The sequence below is a fragment of the Lepidochelys kempii genome, chromosome 3 (genome assembly GCF_965140285.1).
Source record: "Lepidochelys kempii isolate rLepKem1 chromosome 3, rLepKem1.hap1, whole genome shotgun sequence".
NCBI classification, from domain to species: Eukaryota; Metazoa; Chordata; order Testudines; family Cheloniidae; genus Lepidochelys; species Lepidochelys kempii.
Genome location: NC_136382.1, coordinates 140,861,661 through 140,877,518, shown reverse-complemented (window position 1 = coordinate 140,877,518; position 15,858 = coordinate 140,861,661). Strand labels below are relative to the sequence as shown.

Sequence of the window (15,858 nt, the reverse complement as noted above, 5' to 3'; positions counted from 1 at the left end):
TCCTGTTACCCATCTGATTTCCTGAGATCAGATCAGAGACTAAGATCCTTGGAGTGGTTGTGGCTGGGTCCTGTGCCTTACCAACTGCCTTACTGGAACCACCTGGGCTTGCCTCCCACCACCAGATACCCTGATTCTTTATATAGATCCCCAAGCAGACATTGGGCTGGTTCCCATGAGGAAACCAATGATGATATTGCCAATACCAAGCAGAAACCTCAATTTGAGCCTCAGATTTTGGAATCTCAATCCACTTCAGTACAAGAGGCTCATACTCAACTTTCTTTGAACGTCACATCATCACCTGACAAGTCTGTGGTGCTGGGGATTGTTATCTTGTCCAGGACAACTACAGGTCCTCAGGGCCTACCATGAGTTACTAACAAAAATAGCTACCTCTCTTGGCATTCAGATTTAAGAGGCTCAGGAGAGTTTCCATAGGCTGGTGGACATACTGCATTCGGTAGGATTTTTTTCAAGTGCATCTACCTATAAATGAAGCCATTGTGGACCCTACAAAATCTGTGGCAAATGCCATCCTCTGCCTCCAACTACTAAGAGGACTAAGAGAAGGTACCATGCCCCTTTGCAGGGCTATGGACATTTTTACATCCATCCTTTGTCACATTCCTTAGTTGTTTCAGCAGTGAATGAAAGAGCATGTCAGGGATTGCCTTCTATCCTAAAGGACAAAGACACAAAGAGACTAGACCTTTTCGGTAGTTGGCCATAGCTGCCCTACAATTTTGTATCTCTAAACAACAAGACTTGTCAAATAGGACTTCTCCTTCTGCAACAATTGGTTCAACAGGGTTCTCAGACAAGTTGCCAGAGAGTGCCTGGCAGAAATTCCAGTCCACCTTGGAATGTGAGAAACTGGTGTCTAGGACCTCTGATAGCTGTTTTAGATTGGGCAGCTTTGGTAGACAGAGCCATGACATCTGCAATAATGAAGCAGAGGTGTTCATGGTTTCAACCGTCAGGTCTCCTGCAGGAGGTCCAGCAGATTATCCAGGATCTCCTCTTTGAAGATCCTTCCCTCTTCTCACAGAAGACAGATGAAAAGCTCCTCAGTCTCAAAGATTTGAGGGCCATACTGAAATCATTCGGAATATACACTCCTTTCCATAAAAGAAAACAATTCCACCCTCAGTGTCTTCAGATACCAGCTCTTCTTACCTATGCAGTCTGATCACTTCTGGAAAAGTTGGGGAGGAAATACAGGATAACTCCACCTCCTCAGTTTTCTTCCATGATGCCTTTTTCAACACAGTCTGGAAATCCCAAGCAGCCTGTTTGATTCTCTTATTGAGGGCAGAGTACTAGATCATTACGTGCCAGTTTCTCTCTCCCCTATTTTTTTCCCAACAGGTTATCCTACTTCCATGTGGTTGGGTCCACATGATCACAGATTGTTGGGTTCTTAGTACTCTGGAACAGGGATAAACACTGCAGTTATTTCCATCCCTCCCATCTGCCTTCCCTGTCCCTCTTCAACAGGCACTCTCACAAGGTTGTCCTCCTCCAGCAGGGCCAGTCTCTCCTCCATTTGGGAGCTATAGAGAAGGCTCCCCCTCTCTGCTGAGAGAAATGTTTCTATTCATGTTACTTCCTTATCCCAGAGGCCTTAACCATATCTCCAACCCAGCTAAACCAGTGAAATTGGAATAGCTAAAGCAAATAAGGTTTCTCATGATCACTCTAGCCTCCATAATCCCCTCCCTGGACTCTCGTGGCTGGTACATTACCTTCAGTTTTTCATGTGGTTATCCATCACAGCCACAGGAGATTCCGATGATTTCTAGTCAACAGCACCCATTATCAGTTTACAGTCTTGCCCGTTGACCTGTCTACTGCTACACAAGCATTTCCAAAATGCATGTCAATAGTGGCTGTTAAAGATGAGCCTGATAAAGATGCTTTATAGCTCAGTTGTGTACATTTGCTTGTGGAGAATATCTGTGTTTAAAAATTTCCAATAAGAGTGCAGGTTCTTCTTCCAGTGATGTCCCCATGAGTGCCCAACTGTAGGTGCGGCAGCGCTCCCTGCACCTGGAATTGAAGATCTTCATCAGCAGTGCCTGTTGGACTGCACGTGCTTACCTCTTCCCCCCCACACACACACACTGTGAGAGGGACGTATCTATAGCACTGTGCAGTCTGACCACCCCACAGTTCCTTATCTACTGCCTTTGGGCAGGGACAGCATCCGCAGCAGACCCTGCTTCTCCTTTTCCCTTACTAGATAGTGCCTTACCTGTCAGTTTTAGTGTAGTTATTACTACTTCTTCTCCTTCTCTTTTTCTCTTTAAAAGAAGTACTTTTTTGTTTTATAGTTACTCCATAGATGAAGCTCTTCTTAGAGTGCTTGATCATGTCGATTCCATGTTAGGTGTGGGTGCGCCATGTGCACTGCTGCCAGAGATTTTTTCCCCTAGTGGTATCTGTAGAGTTGGCTCTGCACCCTCTGGAGTGCCATACTCATGCGCCGGTACATGAGGCTCCGCCAGCCCTGCACTGGCTCAGTTCCATCTTACCGCCCATGACAGTTGCAGGAACAGTGCTTTTGCTTCAGCAAACCTCTAATGGTTTCTTCTGATTCCTGTTGTAAACGGTTGTTAGTAGTTGTCGTTACAGATAAGTATTATATAGTTTCTCACTATTAGTTAGTTCCTTTATGGGATATCGTTCCTGGGATGGGACATGCCCCGGTCCCTGGGCTTCAAACCACGTGTGGCGTGTGCTAAGCCTATGCCGGTCAGCGACCCTTACTCCAGCTGCTTTAACTGTTTCGGGGAAGCCCATGTTCATGATAAGTGCAGGATTTGAAGGGGCTTCTGACTGTGAACCCAGAAGGAAAGGGACTTCAGAGTTAAAGCTATCCTGATGGAAGCTGCGCCGACATAGATGTCTGACCCAAGACAGCCAGACTTGGCACTGAGCATGTCCACCTCAGAGTGCAGTGCTCCTCCAGCACCATGTCTTTCTCGGCACCATTCAACATCCCGGCGCCAAGGAGTAGATAAAAGAAGTGCACAAAGATAGGGCGCTCCCCAGTGCCCACGGGGAATACGAAAGACTTAGAAAGAGAGTTGCAACCCACATCAGGCCTCTCTGTCTCGCAGAATTGTGCAACCCCACCAGCCCAGTCCGGGACCCGCTCCGTAAATCTGGCAAAGATGTACCACATCTTAGGGTGCAGTCCATGCCTGAGGCCTTCCAGGCAGCTAAAGACTTCATGGCTTTGCTGGTCCCTCCTACACCATAATCGGCAGTCGGTTACCAAGCCAGCTAAGACAGTTGTCTCGTGTCACCTGCTTTAGTGTTCCCACAGTGGTCCCCTACATGGCGCCAGCTACCGTATCCGAGTGCATCCCAAACCTCGAGATAGCATTCCCCAGCTGGCCAGCAATGGTCACTGTTCCCCAGGAGCCGATCACCTGAGCCCCGGTACCTTGCTTCCAACTCTAGACATTGGTTTCTGGAACCCAGATATTGCTCTTCCTCCTGGCACCAGTCCCCGGAGAGGCACCAATCTGCTGAGCAGAGATGATGCTCGCTGGAGTCTCAACGATGATCCCTGGACTCCTGGAACCCATCACTGGTATCCCATAGCCAGTCCCCAGAGCATCACTCCCCAACAGCCCATCATAGCCATTCGAAGTGTGCCTCTGTTGTGCTCCCATGGTCTTCCTACAAGGAAGGGATCATTGGATTCTGAGACCACACCCCCACAAAAGAGGCACCATCCTCCGGCATACCAACCAGATGTGGGCACCATTCCGCCCATGGGCCTGTGGCCCCTGAGTCAATGGCCAGTCCAGTGGCAATGCTGGAATCCATGGGGGTTCCCTGCAGTACTAAGACCTTTCTCCCATCCACCTTCGGTGGCGGTGTCAGAGAAGCATGCCATGTCCCCCCCCCCACTCCCACACCCCGCCACTTGCACCGGAGCAGACATCGGACTCAGAGCAGGGTATTGAGACCCCAGGTCCTCCCCCAGCAGAGATGGTTTACGGAGAGGTAGGAGCCCTCATCCCTCCTCCACTGGTGGCTTCTTCCTCATCCTCCCCTGACAAGGCGCACATGGGCCTCTCTAAAACTCTATTCCTGGATGATTTTAGAGCTCATCAGGAGCTCTTCAAGCGGTTGGCAGCCAATTTGGGCCTTGAGGCAGAGGAGTTTAAGGAGCCCACAGACCCGCTCTTTGACATCTTAGCCATGGCTGCCCTTTCTAAGGTGGCTTTGCCGGTGCATGAGGGGGTGATCAAACTGGTAAAAGCCCTCTGTGGCAGACCTCCCTCATCTCTGCCCCCTACTTCCAAATGGGCACAAATGAAATACTATGTGCCCGCAAAGGGGTTTGAATGTATGTTTACTCACCCTCCTACAGGATCGCTAGTAGTCTCTGTGGCTAATGAGCAGGACAGGCAAGGCCAGACTAATTCTACTCCCTGAAATAAAGAGGCCAAATGTCTGGACCTGTTCAGTAGGAAAGTTTATTCTCCCACAAGTTTACAGCTCCTTATTGCAAATCAGCAGGTGTTGCTGGGGCGATATGATTTTAACATTTGGGACTCACTGGCCAAATTCAAGGGCTCTCTGCCACAGGACTCGATACAGGAAATTGTGACCATTACGGGAGACGGAAAAGCGGTGACTAGAGCATCTCTCCAGGCAGCTCTGGACGCAGCGGACTCAGCAGCCAGGTCAATGGCTTCAGCAGTGGTTATGAGTCATGGTTTATGGCTGTAGTCATCGGGACTTCCCCAAAAGGCACAGCAATTGGTCCAGGACCTCCCCTTTGAAGGTGCTGCCCTGTTTTTGGACCAGACAGTAAGCTTCACGGCCTCAAAGATTCTAGGGCCACGTTACGCTCCTTGGGCCTCTATATCCCTTTGGCCTCTCGTAAACATTTCAAGCCATCACAGCTGTCTTGCTTCTCAAATGTGACTAGGCATGAACCCCACGAGAAAAAAGGGAAAGGGCTCAGATGCTGACAGAGGCAAGCACCATTTTCCACTGCCCAACAAGGCACCAACCATTTCCCAAGCAGAAAAAAGCAGGCCTTTTGAATGTGCACTTGGGGACAGATTACTAGTCTCCCTCCTGGATCAGCAGCCCCCTCCTTTGCTTCTGGACTGCCTTTTGCCCTACCTCCCTGTCTGGGTGGCTATTACATCAAACTGCTGGATACTGAGCACCATCACAGTGAAGGGCAATCCGCTTGGCATGCGAGGTGTTCCTCCCCCAACTCGCGGGCAAAACAGTGCAAGTGTTGATGGACAATACAGCGATGATGTTCTACATCAACAAGCGAGGAGGGCCCCGTTCCACAGTCCTTTATCAGGAAGCCCTCAGACTATGGAACTTTTGATTGAAGCATTCCATCCACATAGCGGCCACTCACTTCCCCAGGGAATGGAACATGCTAGCAGATCGCTTCAGCTGGTCCTTCTCCTCTGATAATCTGTGCCATCTTCCAGAGGTGGGGGACTCTCCAGGTGGATCTGTTTACCATGGCAGAGAACAAGAAGTGTCACCTCTTTTGCTTGAGACTCGGCCAGGGCGGGACACTCCTATCTGATGCCTTTTTCCATCGATGGTTGGACCAGCTGCTGTACACTTTTCTGCCAGTTCCTCTGGTTCACAAGGTGCTCCTGAAGATGAAAGCGGACAAGCCAAAGGTCATCCTCATCGCTCCGGAATGGCCTCGCCAACACTGGTTTGGCATGCTCTTAGACCTAGCAGTCGCAGCCCATGGACTCTTCCCCTGAGACCGGACTTAATTTCACAGGATCAAGGGCGGCTTTTCCATCCAACCCTCACAGGCCTACACTTGGCAGCATGGCTGCTTTGTGGCTGAATCTGGATGAGAGGGAGTGCTCTGTCCAGATGCAGCAGGTCTTGCTACATAGTAGAAAGCCCTCTACCAGGGCAACCTACCTAGCCAATTAGAAACGCTTCCCATGTTGGGTGGTCAAATGAAGTCTTTCCCCAAGCAGGCATCACTGCAGTCCATGTAAAGCTCCAAGGCCTGTCTCTGTCTTCTATAAAGGTCTGTTTGGCGGCCATCTTGGCTTTACACCCACCTTTTCAGAGCAGATCAGTTTTTGCCCATGATATGACACTCAGGTTTCTGAATGGCATGGAGCCACTTTATCCTCAAGTTCGTGACCCTATCCCACCGTGGGATCTGAACCTGCTGCTGTCAAGGCTCATGGGGTCCCCTTCAAGCCATCAGCTTTGTGTTCATCGATGCTTCTCTCATGGAAAGTTTTTTCGTGGCCATAATCCCTTTGGCCTGCAGAGTCTCTGAAATTACAGCGCTCCCTTCCAAACCACCCTATACAGTGTTCTATACAAAGACAAGGTCCAACTGCAGCCCCACCCTGCCTTCTTGCTGAAAGTGGTGTTGCAAAAATCAGGATATATTCCTGTCAATATTCTTTCCAAAGCCTCATAAATCCAGCAAGAAATGCAGTCTACATACCCTGGATGTTAGATCGGCATTGGCCTTCTACCTCAAGAGGACCAAGCCCTTTTGCAGTAGCAGACAAGATGAAAGGCCGGCCGGTTTCCTCCCAGAGGATCTCCTCGTGGATAACTGCCTGCATCAGGTTCTGCTGTGAGCAAGAAAGGGTGTCACTGCCAACTGTCTTGACCACCCGTTCCACCAGAACGCAAGCTTTGTCAGCAGCCTTCCTTTTGCAGGTACTGATACAGGACATCTGCAGAGCTGCAACCCGGTCTTCAGTCCACACCTTCACGTCCCGTTACGCTGTTACCCAGCAAACCAAGGATGGCATAAGCTCTGGTAGAGCAGTGTTGCAAGCTGCAAGACTGTGAACACTGAGCCCACCTCCAGGGATGCTGCTTGTGAGTCACCTAATATGGAATCAACAGGAGCAAGCACTTGAAGAAAAAATGCTTACCTACCTTTCATAACTGTTGTTCTTCAAAATGTGTTGCACATGACCCACCCTCCTACCCCACTGTCAGAGTTGATGGCAAGAATGAACTGAGAGGGTGCAGGGCCGGCGGTGCCTCATATACCGGCACATGAGCACAGCACTCCAGAGGATGCCAGAGCTGATCCTATGGATACCATCGGGGAAAAATCTCCAGCAGCGTTGCATGCAGTGCACACACACCTAACATGGAATGGACATGAGCAACACATCTTGAAGAACACCAGTTACGAATGGTAGGTAAACATTTTTCTTGCCACCAGGACTGGCAAAAACAGATATTTTTGTGTTCACTTCTCATGAAAGACACTGAAGTGCCATGCTGACATGCAACCTTATGAAAAACTAGACAGAAATGGCTTCTTTGCTTAATTCTGGCAGCCAGAAAAGGTTCCACTAACATTTTGGGGAAGGAGTTTCATTTCTGTATTCTCAGGAAAAGTGCAAGTTTCATCCAAAATTAGATTTAAGTGGACAAAACAACTATTTGAAGATTCAAATTCCAGACATACATTAATCGTTCAAGAGTTTTGTCGGTGTTTTTTGGGGGGAAGTGGGGGCTCCCAACCTCCAAATGTTTATATCCATTTAAGTTGTGCCATCCCACTACTGAATCATGTAATTATAGATTCCTCCAGTTTAGAATATGATGGTCACCTAGGCCATCTTTGAATATAAGGCCTATGGACACCAGAAGAAATTAAATTTCATATGGACAGAATTGAACTAAACAATTTTCTGGGCACTGAAAGCCTGTCTTTCTAAGATTAAAGATTAGTCTTTGCAGAACTAGACAAGCGGTGCCACAGCAATGCAGTACTTCTGACTCCATGCTATTGCATGTCAAAGTTTGTTGGCTAGTAACTGGAGTTCAAGTATATTGATGCCACACTTCCACATTTGCCCTTCTTCCATTTTCCCTTCTTCCATCACCACTAGTTTTTGGAATTGCTGTTTCCAGGCAAAAAATGGTTATGGTAAAGATTGTTTTCTCCTTGGGTCTATGCCAGCATAGTGAGTAGGCATTGATACAGCTGATCATTCTTTTAGATCTGCTTTTTAAAAGTTCTGAATTTGTGCAACTTGGTAGACCTCGTAATGAGTGGTGGTTTTCTGTGAAGACAACATAGTTTGGACAAATTCTGTTATGACAGCAAGCAATCTTTGCATCAGAACCTACAACATAACATGGTCTACATTTCTTGTTTTTCATAATTTTAAAACTTTTTTTACAGTTATTAGAAATTGTTTCCTCAGTGCTCAGATACTACAATGTTGAGCGCTATATAAAAGCCCAAAAGGATGGATGATGGTAGTATCAAGGAAATCAAGAGTCAGTTAACATTCTTAAAATAACTGCAAAACTGAACATCTATATGGATTGGATAAACAAGGCTACCAGGAAAAAACTATTTGAGGGAACAGCATATTGTTGTAATGAACAATTCCAGTACATACTACTAATATGATTAAAATGGTAATAAGCTTTACAAGGTTAGTCTGATTATACCACCCTGATTAGCTGACTCTAATATTTCATTTCCTTCTTGAAATACTTTGTTAGGCGTTTAATAGCTCTACACAATTGTTTAATTCACCAATAGGATCATGCATCATTAATCAGTAATGTTAGTTATGTAGTGCTGCAACTTCTTGTGCAAGATTAGATTGGTACTGGAAGTTTTATTACATTTTGAAGTATAACAATATCTATTTTCTCCTTTTTATTTTGTAGACGTTTGTGAATGATGTGAGGATTCCTGAACAGACATACATTACTCTGAAGCTTGAAGATAAATTGAGATTTGGCTATGATATCCTTGTAATAAAAATGTACAGCTATTTGCAATGCATTTTTCTTGTAAAAGTATATTAGCTCCTCTTAGTTTAACTGATCATAAAGTGATCTGATTTGCATGCTTTTCATATTTCTTTAGTATTTATTAGAAGTAAATCTGCACCATATATTCCTCTGCCCATCAAAAAAATATGAATTGGGGAGAACCTGTAGTTTTAGAAATATTATGCCCAGTGGCAAATCAAGGATGGACTAAGGAATGTTCTCTGAAAAACAAGGGCTAAAGTAAGAACTTTAGACAGTTAAACTGTTGCTGAATGTTACAAGTTCCCGCTAGTATCAGAGATTAGCTGTGCTGCTGAAAGTACCATGGCCATCTTATTAATACTCTGTGCTTTTCAGTGAAATGTTTGTGAACAGCAACAGTAACAGAGAGAAGGTGAAGAATCAGTAGTGAACAGCCATACGTGCACATTGAGGAAGACAATGCTGGTTACTTAGTGAATGCTGACAAATACCTTGTAAGTGGCACAGTATTTCATATAAATGCTTTAAACACTAATTCAAAGAGAAATATGGAATTAATTTGTTCTGGCTGTTACAGTCAATGTGTCTGGTGAGGTTTTCATAAAGGAACTAGGAAGAACATGAGCAGTCCAACTCCAGAGAGAAAATCAACTTCTCCTACACTGAGTGGAACAAAATTTCCTATCTCTGTGTATGTTGCCCATCAAGAGGGAGATTAACAACAAGACTTACATATGGTAAAAGTGAGATTAAGCAATGTGAAATGTACACCAAAAAATATCCTCACTGTAAGTCAGTTTGGTGGGCTGGTGTTTTTCCAGTTTGTATAACGAAATCGCAGTAATGTCCTTTGGCATCTCCATGTGTCAGAACCCAGTATGTGAGGTAGTAAACTCTTGCAAAGCTGGGCAATGTGTCTGTTACATGCCTTCTCAGCTTTTCCAGTGCTCCCTGGAAACATATAAAAGGATAGGAAGGATAGAGCAGCCATGTTACCCTTTGTCTTTCTAGCTGAAGAGGCAATGGCTGTCAGGTTTGCTTAACCTAGCAACGGACCTTCCAATGTCTCTATCTCACAGAGAAGGTTTGCTACTGGAAAAAACATTCCTTCATCCAGGACCAGACAGCTTCAAATTGGACACTTCTATGAAATAATTATCATCACTCTCATGGAGCTGAAACAGAAGTTAACACAGAAAACTTATTCTCTTGGCTGGCGCAAACTCAGTGTTAAATAACTGAAACACAGCCTTGAGTTCCTCCAGGAAGGCCTTAATGTGGATGTATGAATGTCTCAGCAAAAAGGTGAAATCTCTATAATGTATGGAGGCATAGTATAATGATATAAGTATAATATAATGTTAATAGCCTGTTCAAGAAAAAGAAGTTTTGAGTAAATTCCAACATTAAATGCTTCCTTAGGTCAACAACCCATATTCCAGCCTTTCAAAGTCAGCACGTGACCTTGGAACCTCTCGTTCAGCTCCTTACTGCGCTACCCGGTTTGAACTCCTTCAGGAGCTATCATTTCACTTCCTATCTATTAAAGTAGACATCTGGATAGCCGTTGTCTCCAATCAGATGAGTTTTGAAATCTGAATGTTTCTCCAGTGAGACCCTATATTGTATTTTTATTTCAGACAGGTAGTCTTCACAATTCATTCATTCCCAAAGTAAATTCAAGAAATGTTCCTCCTTCTGTTAAGCATCAAAATCTAGTCACTAGGAGCACTGATAATCTGCGTACTCATGTCACCTGTATTGAGATCTGCTGGGCAGCTTCATGGCCATCTGTAAATTGAGCATATTGGTCATCCAGTCTCTAGTCAACTTCATTTTTGGAAAAAGTCTTCTTTACACCCTAGTGGTCAGAGGAAGGAGAAGGGTAAATAAATACCTCATTTTAGATGTCCATATTTAAAGGATGAGTCTGCATCCCACCCTGGAGGCACAATCCTGTGAAAATCTGGTTGTAATGGATCTGTGGACTTGAGCATGATGAAGAATAGGAAAACTTATGTGTGCCTATCAGAAATTCCCCTTTTTTTTGAGTAATAAGATCCACAGATCTGGCCTGTACTGCAAATAAATAGAAAATCCAGAATAAAGATGGAAATTTACATCCAAAGATTTTGGGTTTGTTTCATTAGGGGACATTGCCCATGCTCTACAGTAGTATAAGTTGTGTTTTTTCTTCTAAGTATAGTTAACACAATCTGTAATTTAAGAAAGTACAAATGAATCATCCTGCCTGTGGAAGATGACACAACTGGAGCTAACTTCAGCGGGCTAGGACGTTATCTTGCATCCAAAGACTGACTGACCTTGTTTGAGCCCCACACTCCAAGTAGACTAAGGTACTCTGTGGACCTCACTACTTTAAAAAAAAAAAAAAAAGAAAAGAAAACTTCCAATTAAGCACAGATACATTTTCCAATTCTAGACATTGCTCTAAATGTTAGTATATTAAATGGAAAAAAAGAATAAGATGGTGACATAACGTTGGTCACATACACTGATACATAAGTATATCTCATGATCTTTCATGGTCAATCCTTGTCCTCCCAAACCTTTGTTTACTGTCATTCCTTGTTGTATGCCTAATTTGTAAACTCTTCACAGCAAGGACTCATCACTTTTGTACTACTGTATTTACAAGCTATTGTACTGTATTTATTACAAGTAATGAATCAAAATGTGTTTATTTTGACAAATATACTTCATAATATGTTAGTCATAAATGTAATTTTTTTTTGAAAACTGATCTTAATAATATGAGACTACATTATAGTATCTTCTGGATCTTTTAGAAGCTGGATGAGACTGTCAGGGGTTTTGTGAGAGCTTTTGTAAGTAAGCAAAGTAAGAATTTATCAAATTTCTAATCTTGTATTGTTTGGTATTTTCATCCTATTAAGTTACATTTATTCCATTTTAAAGAAAAAAATCTCAATTTTTTGCTGTGGCTTATCTTAAAGTAAGACTTTCTGTCTCTAGTGTAAATTTTTTTGGAGCTGTGAAACTTTTCAGGTTGTTTTCCTTATCATTTCATACATACTAATCTTTTTACTGTAGTCAGAGGTGAAATGAGGGTCCCTGAAGAAGCCCTTAAGGTAATAACATGCAATCACTACTGTCACAGTTTAAGGGTTAACTGCACCTTTGGCCTCCCCTCCCCCCATTTTGCCTTCTCAGGGCAACCACTTAAAGTTTCAAGTTTTTTAGTGGTCACCTTTCTCATGTGGAGACCCATGTCTCTCTCTCCAGGCCAGGTTTTAGGTTTGCAATCCCTCTGCACCTCACTGTGAGTTCTCCAGCAGATCTGACTTGGGTCCAGCAGTGGTTCACTCTTTCTCCAGGTGCTAGACTACAACAGTGCAGACCAGTTATTAACCAGCATTCACAAAACAAAGTACATTTACTCTTGAGTCATAAGCATCAAAGACCAAACATTAAAAGCAAAGAAACAAACAAACAAAAAAATAAACACCCACATCATCCAACAGATCTACACATATGCTAAAAGCTTACTAGAAGTCATTCCAGCTCCAGCATTTGGCTCTGGTTGGTTTCAGTCTTTGAAATCCCTCCACTGGGTTTTCTCTCCTGGTTTTACAATTTCACATCATGTTTCAGATCAAGAGCAAGAACACCCTGGGGCAGTTCAGCTGTTTCTTTATAGAATCTGGGCATTTGATTTCTGGCTGACTGTAACAGATAACACCAGTCAGTGCTCTTCTTCTCAGGGGGCAAAGCTTCAAAGTCTGAGTTTTTGAGTAACTGGCACTGGGGATTTTGTATTAACCGCCTAATCCCCCAGGAAACCAACTCACTGAATCAGGACACTGAAAAGGCATTCAACATCTATTATACCAGAAGTCCATGACTCTCTGGCACATTTCGATATACTAGTCTTTCGAAGTCCTCATGCGTCCCAGATTTCCATCTGTCACACCTTTATTTATGTATTCTGCCCTTCTCTGTATATGTATAACTATAGTTTATGCAGTTTATTTTAGTTAAGATCTTTTTCTTTTTTTCTTAAATGTTGTTTAGCATGAAAAATTTACAAGTCAACTCCAGTTATCCCAAAAATCCTCAGAGGCAGAAGGATCAAAGCCAGTCAGCTCCACAGGTACAGAGCCAAAGGTACCAGATGCCACAGGTGAAGTGCATCACAAAGCTACAGAAGCATTGAAATCTGAAGAAAAATCTATGGGTGAGATAAATTTTTGTAGCAATACAAAGTATAATTAGAGAAGGCAAGTTTTTTCTTTCCTCAGATATTTCAGCAGATACTGTAGACATGTTGCAGAAGAGATTTTTAAATGTATATATTTTTAAAAGGTTTAATAATAAACCTCAGAATTTCTAGCTTTCTTTATCACAGCATCTAGACATGAATATAAAAACTTGCATAAGTTTTTTTGCTCTGAGTTTTCTGAATTTCCAGCTCTTCTCCTGCACACAGCCACCACACCCAGTGCAAACTTTTGTGAACTTTAGCAGTGGTAGAGTGGCACTTTATTGAATTTATTCACTAATGAAACTTTTCAGTTAACCAGTAATATTTTTTAGTACTCTTCCATTCTTGATAGTTCTATTTTGTTGTATTTTTCTGTTTTAGTAGATTATAGCATAATTTATTATTTTTTCTGGTTATATTAATATTATTTGTATTACTTTAGCGCTTAGGGACCCTGATAATGGACCAGGACACCATTGTGCTCGGCGCAATGCTAACACAGAAGAAAGGACAGATTTTGTCCCAGAGAACGTACACTCATCTGAGAGGTAGGAGATATGAATTCAAATCTTCTCTGTCTGATTCAGAAGATGGATTTGAATCCACATCTCCTATCTCCCAGGTGAGCGTCTTACTCAACAGGGTATATAGTTGTTCGTTCTCTCTCTCCCCTCCCCTTCTCCCCCCACCCATGAATATTTTTGTAAAGTTGGAACAGCTTCATTATAAGCAATTGAGAGCAGAATACCCTATAGTCTACTGGTTAGGGCACTCATCTGCTAGGGGAGAGATTTGCATTCAAGGCCCTGCTCCCATGAATATTTAAGTATTTATACAAAATGGAATGTATTCAACAGGAAAGATTGAGAGTAACCCACCCCCGAATAGCCTATAATTTGGTGGTAAGGACGCTCACCTGGGAAGGGAAGATCTTAATTTAGATCCCTATTCTAGAGTGGGAATTCAAACCTGGTTTTCCCATCTGTCAAGCAAGTGTCCTAACCATTGGGCTAACGGGGCGCACAGATTTTCTTTCTTATCAGAATCAACCTGAAAACATTTTCATTTTATTGAATTAAACTATATGAAAAAATTTTCCCAGCTCTACTCGGAAGTGTATTGATTTTTATTTCAGCCGCTTGTTACATACGTAAGTGTTTTCTATTGTTCATGCAGTTAAATACACTAAAATTCACTCTATTGTTTGTTCCTGGGTTTTTTTAAACTACAGTATATTCTAAGGTAGAAGAACATTGTTTTGGAAGAAAAATAATTAGATATATGGATATTTTAAATTGTATTAAATATTTGAAGCGGCCATCAATTTATTTGTGGGTGAAGATTAACCCTTTGAACACTACTGAACAAACCATTATTTGCTAGCAAGGTAGAAGTTCACAAATTGTCCTTATTTCTTAGCATGCAAATAGTGCATATTACTGTCAAAATATAGAATACTTTCAGATACTCTATTTTGTGCGCCAAACAAAAATGTCTGATATAAAATTATAGAGATATGGGAATTCTGAAAAGGAAACAGAGCTGTTTTTACCATAGAGAGCACATATACCCAGTCACTGAGATATCTGGTGTTGAAATACAATATAAAATAAGTTAAGATATATTCCTTTAGAACATCTGTATGATATTAAAGTTGCCAAATCTTAATAGGGTGCAATATTGTCTTAAGAAATATGAGTTGTTCTTAATATGGAGAGCAGGTCAGAGCTCAACTGACTGGTTAGTCATGGAGGTGGAATAACTGTTTCATATCTAATTTCTTACTTAACCCTTTCCTGTTCAGATACTTGTACTATGTATATTATAACTAAATCATGAGATTTAGTTCTTTTTTATAGTTATATTTTCTTACTTAAATATGGCTTTAAAAATAGTGTAGTCTAACTATTATATAAGTGTGTACGTATTGGTGTTCTTTAGTAACTGCCAGCTATTTGAAACCTTGGCAGCATTACAAAATTTGATCAGTTTTCCATGTGATAGTATTCCAGTGAAAGTTCAATGTGGGTAAAAGAGAGAATCCTTTCACAGAAATGGTAGCTTTTAATAATGTACTGATAGTGAGTTGATTTGTCTTTTAAATGAAAGCAGAAAATAATATTTAAAAATACTATGCAGTAGCAGCAAGATGTAAGTCACTTGTATTTGCATAAATTCCTAAGCAAGCAGTTTTGGTCAGATCATTAGTAAGCTTTTATATTTAGCATGCAGGTCATTTGTTCAGACATTAAATTGGTTTTGTATTGGAGGAAACACAAGCAATCAAACTGTTTCAACTTTCAACATACAAGTTCCATCAGAATTTCTCTTTCTCCTTGTCACTTGTATCTAAACATCTTATGTAAAGTAAATGGTGAATTAATTTCTTTGGTTTTGGAATATTTTTATAGATCTTTCTGCCATGCCTCGTGGTACACCTTTGTATGGACAGCCATCCTGGTGGGGTGAGGATGAAGCTGATGAAAAAAATGGTTGCAAACATGAAGAAAAAATACATGAAACAGGAGCTTCAGGTGAGACTGTTCAGAAAACATTTCAATTTGTAGTATCTTTTTTACTCTTTAGTAAGTAAGTAGCTCTTAAAATGTGGGACCCCACAGAGGTATATAAGAAAGATAACTGTTTTTCAATAATTAATGACTTATAACTATATAAGTTTTATATATATATATAAAATAACTAATTTTGTATGTTCTTTTATCACTGTTAAATACTGTTGCTTCACTAGTATCTGAACTTTATGCTGCAGAGTTGCCTTTCTCTGTTGACCTTCTGTTTTTTGTTGCTGTTTTATG

At 42.2% G+C, this 15,858-nt stretch overlaps 1 protein-coding gene across 8 annotated transcripts in view; it reads left to right on the top strand.

Annotated features, from left to right (window-relative positions):
• CEP170 (centrosomal protein 170) overlaps positions 1-15,858 on the top strand; it is a 181,973-nt gene that overhangs the window by 62,285 nt on the left and 103,830 nt on the right. For all 8 annotated transcript variants that reach the window (XM_073338241.2, XM_073338248.2, XM_073338240.2 and 5 more), the window contains exons 4-7: positions 8,707-8,788; positions 11,854-11,909; positions 12,853-13,015; positions 15,454-15,576. In XM_073338241.2, the coding sequence (XP_073194342.1) occupies positions 8,707-8,788; positions 11,854-11,909; positions 12,853-13,015; positions 15,454-15,576 (424 nt within the window). The remainder of the gene's footprint in view (positions 1-8,706; positions 8,789-11,853; positions 11,910-12,852; positions 13,016-15,453; positions 15,577-15,858) is intronic.